This window comes from Vidua chalybeata, chromosome 10, assembly GCF_026979565.1.
Source record: "Vidua chalybeata isolate OUT-0048 chromosome 10, bVidCha1 merged haplotype, whole genome shotgun sequence".
In the NCBI taxonomy this organism is placed as follows: domain Eukaryota; kingdom Metazoa; phylum Chordata; class Aves; order Passeriformes; family Viduidae; genus Vidua; species Vidua chalybeata.
In genome coordinates, this window is record NC_071539.1 from 798,506 (window position 1) to 817,758 (window position 19,253).

The 19,253-nt window shown below is 51.3% G+C and overlaps 1 protein-coding gene across 1 annotated transcript; it reads right to left on the reverse strand.

Annotated features, from left to right (window-relative positions):
• Positions 1-864: 864 nt before the first annotated feature.
• GPR149 (G protein-coupled receptor 149) lies at positions 865-12,208 on the reverse strand. Its single transcript, XM_053951886.1, has 5 exons — positions 12,088-12,208; positions 9,733-10,870; positions 8,339-8,531; positions 7,356-7,720; positions 865-1,700 (listed from the first exon to the last, which is right to left on the reverse strand). Exons 2-5 carry the CDS (start codon positions 10,672-10,674, stop codon positions 1,131-1,133), a joined length of 2,070 nt encoding a protein of 689 aa, XP_053807861.1. The 5' UTR covers positions 10,675-10,870; positions 12,088-12,208; the 3' UTR covers positions 865-1,130.
• Between the last annotated feature and the right edge of the window lie 7,045 nt (positions 12,209-19,253).

The following is a 19,253-nucleotide window of genomic DNA, read 5'->3' on the forward strand; positions in this document are numbered from 1 at the left end:
CGCCGCCGCACTTCCTCCCGCCCGCCCGCCCCGCGGCGCGCTGGGCCCGGGTTCGAATCCCGCGATGGACCCGGGTTCGAGTCCCGGCCCCACGGGAAACTCGGGTTCGAGTCCCGCCCGACCGAACCCACCCGCCGGGCTCCGGATTCGAGTCCCGCCCGACCGAACCCACCCGCAAACCCGGGTTCGAGTCCCGCCCGACCGAACCCACCCGCCGGACCCGGGTTCGAGTCCTGCCCGACCGAACCCACCCGCCGGACCCGGGTTCGAGTCCGGTCTGACCGAACCCACCCGTCAAACCCGGGTTCGAGTCCTGCCCGACCGAACCCACCCGCCAAACCCGGGTTCGAGTCCTGCCCGATCGAACCCACCCGTCAAACCCGGGTTCGAGTCCTGCCCGACCGAACCCACCCGCCGGACCCGGGTTCGAGTCCGGTCCGACCGAACCCACCCGCCAAACCCGGGTTCGCGTCTCGCCGGGCCCGGGTTCGAGTCCTCACCCTGACCCGCCCCCCTGGACCCGGGTTCGAATCCCCGACCGGCAGAATGTGTGTGTGTGGCAGAATGGGGAATTTGTATCGTCTTCTTAATGTTTGATCTTCGTATACTTTCAGGCCTAATCAACAAGAAGAGAGATTTAATCCGTAAATCACAGAGCAGCCAATGAGCTTTAAGTGATGTCCAGGTGTTAGAAAAGCATTTCCAGTATCGTGTCGGTTTCGATGTTGACAAGGACTGCAAGTGAATCAAAACTGCTGTAACTTCCCTCATGTGGAGCTGCTCCCTCGCTTCCACAGGCAGACAGGCCACCCAGTGCCAACAAACACCAAAGCTGGGGTTTCACATTTTATTTAGGATTCCCTTTAGACACGCGCGTGCCTCAAATAAATAGCTATAGAAATAAATAACTTAAAATCCACTATGGAAAGCTGTAAAGCACTTGAGTATTTGTTATCCCCTTGATACATCACTAACAGTTTGAATTGATTCAACAGTGCACCCAAATAACATTTGCACGATAGGAAGAAAAAAAAACAAAAACCAGCTGACACTGTGTTTGCTCGGGTAACTCGGGCCAGGGGCAGCACTGTCTGCCAGAGCAGTTGCGGCGTGCGGATTAAACGCCTTTTCTAGCTGTCGCCCTGCTCCTCCCGCTCTCGGTAGGCTTTGTTCAGCAGCTGTATCTCCTCCTGGTAGCCAGCCCTGGCCGCCAGCTGCTGCTGGCTGTTGCGCCGGTGAGCCTCCACGGTGTCCGGGATGGAGATGCTGAGGTCGCAGCCGGGGCTGTGCGAGGGGATGAGCAGCGAGTAAGAGGCGCTTTCCCCCAGCTCGCAGCACACGAACCTGTTCTCCTTGCGCGAGTAGCGCAGCGAGGGCGAGCGTGCCTGCGCCGAGGACTGGCTGATGCTGCTGATGATGGACACGGTGTCCAGGGCCTCTTCGTTGTCGCAGATCTCCAGCACCTCCACGTGAATCTTCACGCTCGTGTCGGCAAACGCGCCCCGAGGCTCGCCCGCGCTCGGCTCGTGCCCGACGCTTTTGGAGCGGTACACCTCGATTTTCTTGGCCACCGGCGTTATCTTCTGCCCCTCGGAGCTCACCTCGTAGGTGGACAAGGAGAGCGTTTTGCCGGTGGGGGCCTGCAGGGACACGGTGCCCTGGAAGGCGCGGAGAGGCACGGCCAGCGCCGCGCCCGTGCGCTGCAGGGGAACAACACCGTTAGAGCTGAGATTGCCAAAGAACCGGCACGAATCGGCCAAAAAAACTAGCGCAAATAGGTAAAAAAATCCAGCACAAATAGGTAAAAAATCCAGCACAAATCGGCAAAAAAAACTAGCGCAAATAGGTAAAAAATTCCAGCACAAATTGGCAAAAAAAACTAGCGCAAATAGGTAAAAAATTCCAGCACAAATCGGCAAAAAAAACTAGCGCAAATAGGTAAAAAAATCCAGCACAAATAGGTAAAAAATCCAGCACAAATCGGCAAAAAAAAACTAGCGCAAATAGGTAAAAAATTCCAACATAAATAGGTAAAAAAATCCAGCACAAATCGGCCAAAAAAACCAGCACAAACCGGCCAAAAAAACCCCAGCATAAATCGGCCAAAAAACCAGCACAAATCGGCCAAAAAAACCAGCACAAATAGGTAAAAAAATCCAGCACAAATAGGTAAAAAAATCCAGCATAAATCGGCCAAAAAAACTAGCGCAAATAGGTAAAAAAACCTAGCACAAATAGGTCAAATTGGACAAATTGGCTAAAAAAACCCAGCATAAATTGGCCAAAAAAAAACTGGACAAATCGGCCAAAAAAACTAGCGCAAATAGGTAAAAAAATCCAGCACAAATAGGTAAAAAAATCCAGCATAAATCGGCCAAAAAAACTAGCGCAAATAGGTAAAAAAATCCAGCACAAATAGGTAAAAAAATCCAGCATAAACCGGCCAAAAAAACTAGCGCAAATCGGTAAAAAAATCCAGCACAAATTGGCCAAAAAAAACCCAGCATAAATTGGCCAAAAAACCAGCACAAATAGGTAAAAAAATCCAGCACAAATCGGCCAGAAAAACTGGCACAAATCGGCCAAAAAAATCCAGCATAAATCGGCCAAAAAACCAGCACAAAACGGCCAAAAATCCAGCACAAATCAGCCACGTATGCCCCGTTGTTAACTCCTCTTACTGCCTGCTCCTTGCAGAATTTCACACACCTGGTATTTATGACTTGAAAGAGTAGCAAGAAGTTTTTTTGTGTTACTGTACACCTTAGTGTATGAAGTCCCAAGTGGCTGTGACTCACTGTGAAATCTACAGACTATGAAAACCAGACTTTAAATAAAAGCTGATTCCTTCAGTGCAAGGTTATGTCCCGTTTAATCAAACTCTGATTTGCCAGACTGAACATGAGGCACCTGGAGGGAGAATGAGCAATCTCCATTTACTGGAATGAGCACTCCAGGTCTGGAGAATGAGACATTTCCCAATCACTTTCTGAAACTGCCTCTTTCTGAAAGTCTTCTCAAGCTTTCTCTTGAGAAATCAGTATTTACTGTTGAAGTGAAAAAGATCCATCAAGCCTCCTATGTCACTGCCCAGGCAGTAACCAGGGAGACACTGAATGCTGTCATTTCCCACTTGAACAGTTCCAGTGGAAATGTTCAATTCCAGACACCTTTACCTGCTTCTAACGTACAGAATCCATTTGTCAGTGGAAACCACAATGCTGTGCTCTGGGGAGCACTGTGGATACAAGTGCTGGGACTAAATCCATGGTTATGGGGCCCAAGGGAGGGATAAATGCATTTATCCTGGGTTTAGGTACAGCCAAGTAGCACTGATTATTACTGGAATTACTTTCAGTATAAATTATTATTAATGAGAACAGAAAGTGACCTTTATCTTGTCCATTTTTTGCTTTTCATGACACATCCATGGCAGTAAATAGGAATCCACCAGCAAACCAGACTCTACTGGCACATCCTGTGAAGTATTTTGCCTCCCACGGTTCCCTGCAGTTCAGTCTTTGCCTTCAGCTCCCGGCCCTTCCCTCGCCAAGTTCCACTGTTTGTGGAGAGGATTCCCCACGTCAGGGCATCCCCCATGCAGCCCCTGCCCCCAGTGCCTGGAGAATGTTCTGCCTGTTGGAATCTGGGACAGGGATTTGACTGGAGAACTCCACGTACCAGCACAGGCATTTTTAAAAAGCAACGACCAAAAAATCCCAGTGAAAGAAATCACAACTGCCCTTTGTTCCTTACGGGATGCTGGTGCATTCCGAGCAGAGACATCTCCGCGGAATCGACCAGGCAAATCCCCTGCAATGATTCATTATTTAATTATACATCCACCTTCCAGAGTTCACAGAAGACAGGGAACAGCTGTGGTCGCCACGAGGCAAAGCCTCCCCACCATCCCTGGGGGTCGGGAGCAGGTTCCCTGTCCTGCTCCCGCTGCCGGAGCGGGGTCTGGGCTGGCCTCCCCAGGGAGGATATTGTCCAAAGGAAGGCTTGGGTGTCCACAGCAGCTGCAGCAGGCTCTGGCAGACAGATTTCCATTTGGAAATGGTCAAAGCAGCAGCTGGGGGCTGAGTGGGACACGGGGACACCAGCCCAGCTGGTTCTGCAGTGTCTGGGGACAGCCTCCAGCACAAGGCCCTTTGTAGGCTCTCCCTCACAATCCCTGGTTCCCCAGGCCCTGGAATTGGCAGCCAGGTGTGCCAGCAGTGTCCCAGGGAAGCACAGGTGCCCTGGGCTCTGCTCCTCCTGCCTGGGACAGGGCTCTGCACGGGGGTACACAGCCTGTGCCGTGTGCGTGTGGCTCTGCTGGGCCATGCTGCCTTCCCAGACACAAAACCAGCACTCCAAAACACCTCTGAGCAGTTTGCATTCCTAATTACTTTGGTCAAACACAGCTTGAGATGAAAAGGTCTATTTTTAGAATGTTTCCAGTAAGGACCCTGGCTTTTTCTTTCCAGAGACAATGAGTTTTCTGTTTGTTTTAAAATAGAGGCTTAGTCTTCTACTTCCCTAAGAGTGCAAATTAGCTGCAGTGAAATTAATTACTGCAATGATTTGCCTTTTTCTGAAGCTGCCTGCAGTAAATGCAGAGCCAAGGGGGTATGACAGGGAGAGGCAAGCTCCCCTCAGGTGGCCTGAGCCCAGCACTCGCCGCTGGCCTGCCCGATGCAGGCAGACCTGCATTTGTATTTATCAGTAGCAGGAGATGCAACAGAGCACCCGAGGTGAGGACACCGTGGAGGGAAGGGCTGTGGGAGCTCTGTCCAGCCTTGCCCTCCTGGGCAATGTTTCCCCTCTCACCATCCCTCTGCAGCTCCAGAGGGCCAGTGGAGGTGGAAGTGCAGCAGGGAGCACCACAGAGTACACGTGCCTCTGGGAGCAGGGTGAGAGGAGGAAGGTGAGATGTTACACTGATTTTCCCAGCCACGGGAACCTCTTTGGAAATCAGGAACAAGTTCCAAGCACAAGTTCAGGGAAAGCCCCGTTGGGAAGAGCTCAGCACATCAGCAGGGGTGCAGGTGGTGCAGATTCCCACCAGCCAGTGGGAAGCAATGAGAACCTCTAAGGCCATTCCTAACTCAGCTTCTGTGCTGTGCCTGGTGTTCAAGGGGCTGCTCACAACCTTCCTGCAGCGAGTGAGATGCTGTGTATTTCTCATGTTAAATACTCCTGCCTGTGCTGGCTGCTGCTCAGTGAAGCCACTTGCACAGCCTCCCCCTCTCTTTCCTTGCAGGGCACATTAATAGGTCCTGTGCAGTCTCTTCAAAGAGTTTCCTTGAGGCAGATGAGGTAGAGAAAAATAATCAGCAAGCCTGGAACAAACTGCCAGCCTGGGAGATTTCTGTTGCCTGAGGGCACTGAAGCATAGACAAAATAAAACATGACATATTTACACTCAATCTCTTTAGGAAGGGAGATACACGGGTATTTTATGAGATGTTAAAGGTATTTTTCAAAAATGCAGCTGAGCAGGAGTTAGAAATGACAAGCACAATTTTCTCTCTCCCTCTCGATTACAGCCATCCTATCATATATTCAATAAACCCTGCTGCCTCATTCTCTCATGCCACTTTTGTTCCAGAGAAAACACTTTGATGGAGCAACTCTTTACTCACAGAACAGACAATGAAGAGACAACCAGCTCCACAGTCATTACTGTCACCCCAAGGAAGTGCCACTCTCCAAGCCCTCTGCTTCCCGAGGGAGCCAAAGGCATCCCGGGTCCTGTCTGGAACCTGCTCTTCAAACAGCTCCACCAAACCCGCTGATCCCACATCCGTGGGGATGGCTGCTCTCCCTCCTACGGTCAGTTCTTACAGCTTCTCCTCTTGACGAGAAAATCAGCAGCACTCCAAAGAGAGCCCCTGTGTTTATGGGCTCTCAGAAGAACCCCTGCATTTCCTGCAGAAGGATGTGGCCAATCAGTGCCAGGTGGAGTCTCCTTCTTTAACACAAGTGGGAAATGCAGAGTGATGAGAACAGAGTGACTTTTCTCAGACTTTGGGACTTCCAGAGAGGATGAATAAAGGAGATGGTTTTCAGCTTGTTAATGTACGGCCCAAACTGATCTTTCATCTACCATGAACCTGAGCAATGCATTAAGGTTATTTTTACAAGGCTTGCAGGGGATTCACGCTCTGCCCTTCCCCAGCTGCAAAGCAAATGCCAGCTGTGAACTCTGGCAGCCCCTGCTGAACGTCAGAACCAGGCAGAGCTGTGACTGCAAAGCCTGGAACTTTTACCCCATAGGAGCTTTAGTGCCTGGCACTGGCTTATTCCTGGGAAGGTGTCAGGGGTGGATGAGCTGTGATTCTTTGGAGTGCAAGAGGGGAAGAGTATGTCCAAAAGTGCCATTCAAGGCCCCAGGGCACATGAAACACCCCCAGGCAGTCACTGCCAGCTGCTCACAAAGAGCTGCTCACACCTGCTGCAGTCCCAAGGCTGCAGCTGAACTGGCACCAGGGGACATGGGGAAAATAATTTTTTATTTTTTTAAAATATCATCTGGAAACTCCTGCAAGGAGAGCCGCAGTTATAAACCTGATACAGTGATTTTATGAACCAAGCTGTACATGGCACATGAGGCCTTGGCAAGAACTGGTAGATTAAAACCAGGCTGAGTCATCACTCCCTTTTGCCCCCAAAGGCAGGAATTCATCTCTGCACAATGCAATAGAGTGAGCATTGGTTTTTTATGAAAGGGATGATCAGTCACATTTGAAATATCAGCCCAACTCCTACTGTGACTCAGATGATAAACTTGTGTTTATCAGATGGAGAGAGAAGCCCATATTTGAGCACACAACTCATCTTATCATCTCCTGTGCGTGTGCAGAGCCCAGCACGAGCTGATCTGGCCCTGAAGTCACCCTGCTCGGACCAGGAGGTTGGATTAGGTGACTTCCAGAGAGCCCTTCCTACACGAAGCCTTCCAGAGCTCCTGTCCCACAGACTTCATGTGGGCTCTTACCCCACTCCCACCTACTGCAATGCCCAACAGCCACTGAATTCCACAGTGGGATTCTCTGGAAAATGTCATCTTTTGGAGAGAAACTTCCTATTCATTAAGATAAAGTAAGATAATTCATACTTACTTCTTACCATATACAAATCATGCAGGTGCACACAAAATAAGAAAACCCCATTATTAAGAAGACAAGTGAGAAATTATTGCAGGATCAACACCTGCAAACAGGTCTGTGGTTAGTAAACATTACACAATGCCATGTGTGAGTTTTACTGAAAAAAATGGGACTAATGGAAGTATCAACGTCAGTCAAAATCATTCCTGTTTCATAAGGAAACTCCTACTATGAGAAGAGAATAAACTCCTGCTTTACCTGCCGAGGGTTCCTCTCGGATTTACTCCGGCACCACTCCCGGTCCGAGAGGCCGTGTGCGTGGCTCTCCTCGTGGGACAGCCTCCACTCTGGGCCTGCAGGGAATGCTGAGGGGCCAGCGCTGGTGCCCTGCTGGCCCTGGCAGGGCCCTGGGCTAGCGGCAGGGCTGCCCCGGGAGCCGCTCCCCCGTGCCCTGCTCCCGCTGGCACTGCCCCTGCCAGGCTCCCCGCAGGCAGAGCTCGCCAGCCCGCGGCAGGACGAGGGCTTGCCGTGGCTGCTGGGGTGGGCAGGGTTCTCCAGGGATATCCTGTAGATTCCACAGCCTTGCTGGAACGACAGGTTGAACTCAAAACTGCTGCGCTTGGCTGAGCAGGAAGGAAAGAAGCTGTGTTAGGAGCTGAGACCAAAAAGAAAAAGGAGATCACAAACACAATGCAGATGACATGCTGAAACATGGAATAAATTATCCAGCTCCTGCTGGAAACAGGCACTTTTCCCTGCATTGAATAAATGAATTGTTGAGAAGAAGGACTTCTGAGAAGGAACTGCCAGGTAGATGAGCTGCAGTCGTTCTCTCTGGGAAAGTGGCTACAAGGGCAGCAGGGGCAGCACAAGCCATTCTGCACCTGGATGATGTGTTTAAAGCAAGTGAAAGCCATGCACTGAGGATGGCTTTTCTCTAAGATTCAGGAGTTCTTTCTCCCTGAACAAGCAGGGAATGTCAGGAATTCATCCATTGGTGGTACAAGATTTTCACTCCAGAGAATGGGAAACAACTCCCACATCCTCACAAATATTTAGCCCTTAACATTTGCAGTTGAGACCACATGATCCCTGTGAGCCTCTTCCACCTGACCCACTCTGTTCCTCCAGCTATCTTTACACAAAGCCCAAGGCAAAACAAGGCTCTAGAAGATGCCAAGAAGGTTGCCAGGGAAGGTCTGGCAACCTCTGTCACACCAAGGCAACCCTTCCACACTTACTTTTGGCATCTTGTGAAGACACTGCATAGGAGTTCCTCCTGCAATTGATGATGCAGCCGCAGGGCAGGTGGAGCCAGTGCTGTGACAGGACAAACAGCGGGGTGACCGTGGCAGCCAGCGCGGTCAGCAGGAAGCTCAGTGTCTCAAAAGAAAGGCTCTGCAGCCCAGTGATGTACTGGACAGCCATCTGAATCTGAAAGGCAGAGCATTTTGAAATTCAAATCACTTCGGGCACATGAGATGCTTCCAGGAACAAGGAGAACATCTCGCTATGAATGTGACACCACTGTAAGACACAGACTGGCATTAGTGTTTGCTGAGGACAGCAGTAGTGGCTCTAACAGACAGCGCAGGAAACACGCTGACTGCTCTCCTCTCATGCTGCATTTCTCAGAAAAACCCTCACTGAAGCTAAATATAGAGGCTGAGCACCACTGAACAGCTCCTAAATCCAGCCAGTCCCGTGTGGTACCGAGGAGCCCCAGCCTCGCACAGCCAAGGGCAGGGGTACCCAAGGGAAGGGGTACCTGAGGGCAGGGGTACCCAAGGGAAGGGGTACCTGAGGGCAGGGGTACCCGAGGGCAGGGGTACCCAAGGGCAGGGGTACCAAGGGCAGGGGTACCCGAGGGCAGGGGTACCCACACCCAAGGGCAGGGGTACCCAAGGGCAGGGGTACCCAAGGGCAGGGGTACCATGGGCAGGGGTACCCGAGGGCAGGGGTACCCGAGGACAGGGGTACCTGAGGGTCGGGGTACCCAAGGGCAGGGGTACCAAGGGCAGGGGTACCCGAGGGCAGGGGTACCTGAGGGCAGGGGTACCCAAGGGCAGGGGTACCATGGGCAGGGGTACCAAGGGCAGGGGTACCTGCCCACGAGCCATGCTCCCTGTTCCCAGCAGATCCTTTCTCAGGTCCCTGTTCCCAAACACACACACGTGCCCACGGCAGCACTCCCTCCCAGCCCAGCACTGCAGGGTTTACAAAGGTGCACCCAAACTGCGTTTTTCTACCAAACTCCTATTTTTTTTTAACCCAAAGGATGTGTCTCAGAAGATAGGATGGAGGGGCTCTTAGTTCCCAGCCCCAGAATGCTGAGCAAACCCTGTCCCACAGCTGGCAGTACCCAAGGGAGACCTCACTGCCCCTGGTGTTCACGTGGCATGAATGGTGTGATGGCAGAGTGGAGAGCGATGAGCCGGGCTCTGCCAAACCCACGGGGCACCAGTTAAGCTCATGCAGTGACACAGACCTGCTGGAGAGGACTTCTGCTGGCACAACTACGCTACGAGGAGCAACTGCAATGGCCACTGTTCATCTGTTTCAATCCATGGCCCACGGGTGACGTCCCACTGAAATGTAAGTGAGCATTGGAAAGTGAAGCCATCTGAGAATTTACCATCATTGGCAGCCAGAGAAGGACTTTGGTCAGTGCCAGGATCAGCGAGAACCGTTTCTGGGCAAAGCCCACCGTGAAGCTCCTGCTCTGTGTGCTGCTCTCAGCCACACCCTTCCCAAAAACTGCCTCTGAGTTTTGGAAAGGCTCCCGGGTTTTATCCCCAGGGTCCAGCAGCGGCAGTGGAGGGGCAGCAGCACCGCAGCCCCATGGTGTCCCGGGGGAGATGGAGCCTCCAGAGCCCTGCAGGTGCTCGGTGTGCAGCAGCTGGGGCTCACCTGAGCACAGCAGCTGCAGCGTGAGGGGAACAGCCAGCACTGCCAGGAGGGAGAAGCACAGCGAGTACACAACGAGCACAAAGAGGACGTAGGAGCTGCCACAGTCGGCAAAGCAGCCCCAGGACGTGGGGATGTAGCTGCCCCAGCCACAGAGAGGCAAGATGCACATCAGCAGACTGACGGTCCAGATGGTGAGGATGGCCCACACCACACTCACACGGCGCTCGGAGGAGCTGCAGCTCGGTGGCCCGGTCGTGTCGAGGGTGTAGAAGTTGTAAGAAACTATAAGAGACCCTTTCAGGCTGCTAGAAATGCCCTGGAATAAATACATAAACGCTGAGGTGCTGCACAGAGGCTGGGGGAGGACTTCGCTTGACCACTGCATGAGCATGAAAATAATCACTGGCACGATGCTGATCAGATCATCTGCTGCCCAAGAGGTCACAATCATCGAAACCGGGGTTTTGTTCTGCAGTTTCAGCAGGGAAACGAGTGAATAAATGCTGCCCAGAAGGGCTGGGAGTGCAATGGCAAAAGTCAAGCAGAACAGAAGGACATTCCAAGTTCTCTGCTCACTGGGCTTGTCCATAATGCTGTGATTGTCAGTCAAGAAGCTCGTCCCATTGAGTGACAAATTACCAGGAGTTACCGACATTGTCCTGGGCATTTTTTCCTTTGCCTTCTCACTGATTCTGCAAGTTTTCACCAGCTGAAACCAGAACTGTCAGCTCCACATCACAAGTTTCTTTGTTCTCCTAGACTCTCTTCTGTGGCATCTGATGAAGAAATATTCAGGTGGCAGCACCCCTAATGACCAAACTCATGCTCTCAAAAAGCCAGGCAACAATGAAGCGACAAAGGTGCTGGAAAAAAAAAAAAAAATGGAATTCTTCAAAACCGTTCCCGTGCTGTCGGGTGGTGAATTCGGGCTGCTCAGGTGCCCACACGGCATTCCCCCTGCCGGACGGCAGGCACTGGGGCTGGAGGCGGGCAGGGCACAGCCGTGCCCGGGCTGTGGCGAGCACCAGGAGCGGCTGCTGGCCCCGGGCTGCTGCCGGAGCCGCAGCAGGGAGGAGCCGCGCCGGCAGGATGGCAGCGGGGATGCTGCCAGCCCGGAGCAGGGTCCCCGCTAAGCCACACCTCCGCTGCGAGCGCTGATGTCAGCCCAGGATGTCATTCCCGGCAGTGCCCAGCTGCTCCGGGGCTCGCACACCGGCTGCAACGCTCGCGTTCCCTGGCTCCGGGCAGGATGAGCGGGATGCGGGACGGGCTCTGCCCTCCGGGCAGCATCCCCGCTCCCTCTCGGGCACACGGATGCTCCCGGACACCTTTCGGGGACAGCAGGGAGCTGTGTGAGCGAGGCAGCCCGCTGGCATCTGCCCGTGGCCGCTCAGCTCAGCCTGGGCTCTGAAAACTTTCGCTCCTCGCCCGACCCCAAGCCGAGCCTCTCCAGGAGCTGGAAAACTGCTCCGCCGTACCCTCATGGGCAGCCTGCCCCGAGGGCAGAGAGCAAGGAGCTTCCTGCAGGGTGCCCCAGGATCTTCCTCCTCACCCACGTCCTGCCCCTGCTCGCTTTCCTCCTCTGCCCCTCCGCAGCTCTCTGGCTCTGCGGGCAGGGCAGTCCATCCTGTGCTCCCGTTTGTGTGTGCCAGGAAATGTTCATCTTGGGAAGAAAGCTGCTTTTGATTGCCTTGCCCATTCAAGCCGGGTGATTTAACAGTCCAGTTTGTCTTCTCACACAGTGTATCTATGATCTGAACTGCACCTTGCTACCTTCTGTGGCAGCTTTTATCATAACGTACACTGTGGTCAGATTCCCTCCAGTTATCTATCACTGCCCCCCGTGTCCCGAATTTTCTAAAGAAACAGGGAGAAAGGGATAACACAGCTCTGCCAAGGAGGCACAGGTGATGCTGGTGCAGAAGCCGGGAGACAGGAGGAGGCAGCTCTGTGTGTGTCCTTGGCAGGACTGTGCCAGGAGGCAGGGAGCTGGAGACTCCTTAGTGCCTGCTTTTCCTTCTCTGCCATCAGCCCCCTGCATGGTGGGAGGTCCCTACACCACAACTGCCCTTCACTGTACCTGGATTTATTCCTTATCCTGCTGTGAATTCTCCTCGCTCAGGAATGGTCCCAAAGAGAAGATCCATTGAGATGGGACCTCCCCTCTGGCCTCGCTTCACACAGAGCCCAGCAGGCTGGGAGTGCAGCTCACGGAGCAGCATGAGGTGAGTGATTCTGGGCTTGCTGTGTCGCTGCAGCAGCAGTAGAACACCTGCAACCCAGAGTGCCAGTGAGGTCACACCCGTCACTGAGCAAAGCCAGCCATGCCACGCTGCTCGGGAGCCTCTCCTGCTTTGGAGGCTCCCAAGTGTCTGTGGCACATTGGAGAAAAAGCCAACGTTGTGCAGTCTGCAACACCACACCACCATGGGAAACTGCACGGGGAGGGTTAAACGTAGAATCCAAACTGATCAAGAAACAGCTATCTTTTTCTGAAGGGAGGGAATAAAAAAAGAAGATGGCATATGCTTGGAGTGACCCAGCTGTGACCCCATCTGGAAGCAGCAGAAAATCAGCTGTGTAGATGGGACTTTCTCCAATAATGATAAAATTAATGGCTGCAAGAGCCATGTGTAAAACTGCACATTTCCCTGCCTGCTGTACTCCCAAGAGCTCTGCCATGAGTTGTCTCAGCCCTTCATTGCTCCATCTTTACTTCCCCATCACCTTCTCTCCCACTCAGCTCCAAGGAAGGCAGAGGGAGCAGATTGGGAAATTCAGCCCCAGGAGCTGTGATCAAACTGAGTTTTAATGACAGATTGAAAGCTCTGGAACCAAATTCTGCCCCTAGAGGACCAGGAACTTGTGTAAGAACAGTGCTGGTTAGCGCTGCTCTTACCCACACCCTACTTTTGATGGGGAACCTTCAGCCCGGGCTCCAGGGCTGCCACCAGCTGTAGTTCCTTGGAATCTGTGCCTCGGGAAGTGCCCTGGCAGGGTCGGTGTCTCCCCTGTGCAGAGTCCCCAGTGTGTCTGAGGAAGGGATGCTCAGGGGATGAACACCTGACAAAGCTCTGCCTCCTGATTAGGAGGTGTCAGATTGGGAACGTGTGGAATACTGAAAGATCCATCCAGAAAGGAAGTGCAGAGCGATGCCACTGACATCAACTATTTATTAATGATTCCAGCCAAGAGAGAGAACTCATGAATATTTTAATGAGATTGTGAGGGAAAACCTCCCAAACACCATCAAATCACACTCAGCAAACAGCCTTTCAGCTGCAGTGGTGGTTCCAGCCTCTCTGATCTGTGCTTTCTCAGATTGTGGCAGGGACTGCAGAAGCCAGGCTCAGTGCCAGCACAGGCTGGACAGAGTGTGTCAGCAGGACACCAGGGACTATGGAAAGCCTTGCCATAAACACCTCCCTCCATCAGCCTAGATGGAAACCATGGCTCACTGCCTCGGAGATGAAGGTTTCAGAGAAAGATAAAAGAAATAATGCTTGAGAAGAAGCCAGAGTATTTTCAAACACTGAATCTTTTCAATTCATGTGTTTATCTTATTCCCTGGGGCTGATGACAAGCTGGACTCTGCGTTCACAGGGAAGTGGAGTCTCCATCAGTGTCACTGTTGTAAAACAGCCACCACTGGGACAGCCAGCCCTGCGCCCTGGGGACACCCCCGGCCCCTCATGTGAGCATCATGTGGGGACAGAGAGGGGCCCAAGAGCTCCTGCCCTGCAAAGTGCAGAGGCAGGGAGCAGCGGCTGCTCTGGCAGCAGTGCTCTGTGCTGCTCAGCACGGCGTGGCTGCTGCTCTGTTTTATTTCACCAAATACTCCCCAGAGCCAGGAGCAAGCATGGCTCCATTAGGCTGGGCTTACGCAGAGCCAGCCTGGCTTGTGCTGGGATTGCTGGGGAGGTGAGAGCTGAGGACCAGCAGCCCCTTACACAGCGTTTGCTTTGCACAACGGGCACTTATGGAATATGCTGAGAGGTGATTAGGATGCGATTCCTCATTTTGATTAAAATGCTGCTCCCTTCATGTTTCCTGAGCTTCACAAAACAGCCTGATTTGTATGCTTGCATAGTGTTTTTGTGAGTCTTTTTTACAAACTATATTTAACTTCACTGCTATGTGTGCAAAAATGGATGCAAAAATGCAGCTTTCTTTAGCTTACAGTTATTAACCTGAGAGATAATCTGTTAAGTCCAAGCCCAAAACGATGGCTTTATTTCTGGGCTGGGTGCTGGGGTGCTGGCATTATTTTCAATCACCAGGAACCCTTTTTCCCCAAGATTACATGCCCAGATGCTGCCAGATGCATTGGGCCTGGAAATGTTAGACCCTGAGCCTAAGTTAGATAACCCTATTTTCAGTATCCCATCAAAAGCCTTTACTACTAGAATTGTGAAGTTGTTAGGATCTGCAAAAAATTTCATAGTCTAGAGAAAATTGGAACTCATTTGGAGTAAGCTGCATTCAATGGCAAAATGGGCCTTTCTTTCTCACAAATGGCAGAAAATAAACCCTAGGGGATAGAAAAGAGATTTAATTCATAGGTAAAGGTGCAGTAATTTTGTTTTCCCAGCCATTTTACCAGTGCTTTTATTACAGATTTTGTATTATTCACTCCTGTGCCAGCACTCCACCAGGGCCTGACACCATCCAGTAGCACAGTGTTCTGAAATTGAGCTGGCTCCTGAATCAGATTCTGTTATTATTTTAATGTCTCATATATCACTGCCTCTGAAAGACCTGCCAGAAGCCTTTTCACAGTGAAGATATCACTGGTCTTTGAGCCCCTAACAGTGTCCTATCTGCTATCCTATTTTGAGACAGTAAATTTCCCATTTCTTTGACAATGCCCAGCCTCCCTTCAGTCCTCAATTTCAATTAAAAGAGAACAAAGATCTTAAGGCAGTGTTCTGGTATCACTCACTGGGTATCTCTAACCTTCAGCAGCAGGCACTGGGGAAACTGGGAGCTGGTGGAGCCTGGCACAGCTCTTTGCTCAATGAGAACACGTCTCTCCAACCCCCCAAATCTGTTCAAACAGAAGGCACTACTGAATTCTTCCTACAAGAATGTCTGCCAGTGCCAGGACCCCTCCACTCCATTTTGTCTGCTGATAAGAAAATTCATGGGAGTAACCGTGTGATTTCATTCACCACTCTTCAGTGAAATATTAATGAGCTTTTTTTTTACTCTCCTCTGCTTCCCAGAACTGTTCCACCCTTTATCTCCTGCCAGATTTGAATGAGAACAACAGCAAAGGTCACCATGACAATGGTAACTGTGAACTGCTTAAGCACAGGATGGATTTATCCCTGAGCATTGCCAAGGCCACTTACAGATGTGGTAGGAATCCTAAATGCCTGCTTATCTTCCACTGAAAACATTTCAATCAAACAGCAAATCATGATCATGATCAGTACCCTGTGGGTACCTTGGGCACTTGATGCAGGTGCAGCACTGCAGCCACGAGCAGACAATAAATATTGGTCTGTATCAACGTTAGGAAGACATTTAAGAGAAAAGACATTGAAGTAGAAAAAAGAAACAAAATGACTAAGCCAAATTCCAGTGGAAATTATATCAGAATCCAAAAAAAAAAAAAACAACGAGTCAGTGGCTCCCCAAAGGCACAGAAAATGGCACACGTTGTCCCAGCACAACGGCAAGTTGCAAAACAAGCTGCAGGTGAAACAACAGCAGGAACATCTGCAGTGCAAGGAGCAAACCCTTCAGGCTCAGGGCTAAGAGCAAAGCCTTCCCTGCTGGAAGAGCAGCGATCCCTCCCGAGTGGTGAATGGCCAGCAGCCGCGTCAGCGCGGCCTCCAGGGAGTGGGAAATTCACTGCCCCCAGAGCTGCCCTCCAAGGACTGCACACGGGGAGGGAGCTGCTGCCCAGCCCTGCTCCCCACCACCCTCAGCCTGCTCCCCTCCACCTCCCTGCCCAGCAAAACCTACGGCAGGAAAATTCCATTTTCCACAACGTGCTAAGAAAAACTGCAAGAAAGATCCTTCACTCATTCGCTGTGCTCCCAGGAGAAAACCCACCCTGCCTTTATAAACTGCATCCTCCAAGCTCGACAATAAAGTGATTGTCCTTACATCGTGGAGAGGAAACAATGAAGTCATTTCCATGGATATTTCCTTCTTTCCTCACTGCTCACATGCGGGAGGGGAGCAGGCAAGGGAGTCTCTCCCTACATCACCACAACGCCCCAAGGAGGGCGTGGATTAGGGGAGGAACAATACAGGGGGAGATTTTTACTTCTTCTTAACTCCCTCCACACTCATTTTCCCATAATGGATCGTTTTTCCTGATCTGTTTCCAGATCAGATGCACTCAGTGGCAGAGCTGCCATGGGCACAGGAGGGCACTGCCACGAGGGGACAGACACTGATGCCAGTGACAGGGGCTGCCTGGAGCCACAGCTTCTGTATGGCATCCCCTGGAACAGGAAACTGCCCTCAGAAATCAGCATTCCCACCTCAGGCCACTGCATGAGAAGTTTTAAAGATCTTCTGCCACCTCTGGCAGCCACAGCCTCCTGCCGAATGCGGGGAGGCCTCAGAGCACCTTCCCAACCTTTCCCTGTCAATCACAACCAGCAGAACGTTGTCTCCTGTACCATAACCCATTCAGAAAGCCCCAGAGCCCACTACAGCTCAAACTAGTGCTCAGAACAAGCTGACTGTTCTATATGGGACATTGTAGAACATAATGAACTTTCATTAATCATTCTCACTCTGAAATCTGCCTGAACATCTGTGCTTGTTGGGATTTCAAGTGGGATTGTTCAGACAAAATTACAGAAGAATTTGCAGTGTGTGAGAGGAGGTTCTGGTATGATCAAAGGAAGAAAATCAAAGCTTTACAGGGTCTCACATGAGACATTGAAGAATCTGAACTTTCATTCTGCCCACATGCACCTCATTTGCTGTTTTTATGACTGCCCAGTTCATGGCTCCTTGTTTTCACCTGTGTAAAATTTCTCTGAGTTCAGAAAGCGAGGCTGATGTCACAGGTTCAGGGCAGCCTGGCACGTCTAAAGGTTAAAGAGAACAATTAAAGAAACATTGATCTCATCACAAACAGTCACCTCTGCCAAAAGCTGGGATCAGTGAGGGCTGGGGAGACAGGACTGTGCTACACTTCTGCCTTGTTCAGTCCTGATGGATCGAGTTCAGTCCTTCCTGACAATCCTGAGCAGCTTTTGTTCTATTTTTACCTCCTCAAACATAGGATAATGTCCCTGAAAGCAGAGTGAGAACATCAAAACTACTTCTGGAGCCAAAGTTCACCCCCTAGAATCAGGGAACTCAATCTCTGACAAAGCTCCCAGAACATGCAGCAGTGCCAGAAATAGTTCCCAGACCTGTGTCTTGCTCTGCTAAAGCCTGGAGCAATCACTCTGAAATCTGCATCCTGTCAGGAGATATCGCACTGCTAAAAGATTGCAGGCAAGTGGAGCCAACATTCCTGCAGCCAAGGAAAGGCTTCCTCTCAGGAAAACAGCTGGAGATAGTCTTGAACTAATTACAACAGAATTTATAGAGGAAGAGGCTTTGAGATTTTCCAAAGTAGGGAAATCCTTACTACTTAACTGAATTTATTTAGGAAACAATAAATAAAACCCCAAAAATTAAGGACAAAGCAAGTTGTAATTGGGACTACAGAAGGATTTTCCCTTCTGAAATTGCAGCCTTGAACTCCTGTGGAGCTGCTCTTGGTGCATGACCTGGTCCCAGGCTCTGGCACTGCGGGGCTCTCCCAGGGGAGGGACACAGGAGAATGGACATCCAGGAAAGTGGATCAGGTGTGACAAGAACCACCACAAGGCATTTCCCCCTTTGTTTGGATTCCTGTCCCAGTTTGGTGGCTGACGAGCATCAGGTTATTGCAGCATCTGTCCTTGTCTTTATGCATTGCAGGACCCCTGGCACAAAATAGGGGTCCTGTCAATTTTCCAACTTGCATTTCTGGTTGGTTTTTTTCATCTCGTTTAATTACCTGTAAATTTATACTGGTGATACAGCTTATCCACTCTAAATGTCTCTGTTCTTGCTCAGCTGCTTTGAGCAGAAAGCCCGGCACCAGAAATATGCAAGATAACTGCATGTACAAAGAAAAATAAATACATATGAGTCACAAAAAGCACAGCTCTTGCCCACGTGCCTGCACTAAAAGAGCCAAGGTCTGCCTTCAGTCACCCCTTCAAAGGGATGAAGAAATGACAGCTGAGGTTCAGACACACCACCACTGGAGATGATGGAGTTCACGTCCATTTTCATGATGAAGTGGTAAAATATGGATGTTCCGTGAAGAAGCTTCACTCCAAAGGCCTGGAGTGCAGGACTGGCTGAAAAACGACGAGTAGGAACTGAGCTACAAAAGCTGCTCCCATCGGCTGGCTGGCCCAAGCAGGCTGCCATTCCCACCCACGCCAATCCAGGGACATGGAAAGAGCGAGCGTCACCTGGAGCTGCGGCAGCCCTCGATGGGCGCGCACAGAACCTCACCTGCCAGCCGTGAGCAGCTGCAGGGGCCGCGGGAGGAAGGGAGGCGCTGGCAGCAGAGCCCCAGGCTGCACTCCGCAGCTCGGTCAGTGACTGACTCGCTGCCACACGCTGCCCAGCCCGACAGAGCACGGGCACGTTCCCTCTGCCGGCTCCTCAACAAATCCGGGCCACTCCTCTGCGGGCCGAGCTGCGAGCCCTGCTGATTGCCATTAAACCCCAGGGAATGACCGAAGAGCTTCCTCCGGAACTGGTGCAGGTGGCAGCACGGCTAATGGCAAGTGGCTTCAGTCACTTCACCACACACTTCTCACGCTCAGCTTCATGGAATGAAATAAAAATGACATTCTGGCACAGTGGAATGCCTTCTTTCTCAGTGTCTGCTCAGTTCGAGCATTTCCTCTGTGTATTTTCCCGAGGGGGTGTTTGATCATGACTTTCCTGCACATTTTCCTGCTCTTCAGCAGTGAATCAGCAGCTGGAATGCCACAGAAGGGGAGCAGCAATCACAGCAAAGACCACTGGTGTTTTAAAGAACTGCTGCTAAATATACACGGTGCGAAAACCTGCTTTGAACCAAAGAAACTGCACTAAGGACAGACCAGCTCCTCTGGGTTTTAGGCACCCATTTTTTCAAGATATGCCCCCAGTGTCCACGACAGGACCCAGAGAAAGGGCCTGGAAGCATACAAGTGTTTCTCATAAAATCATTTTCAT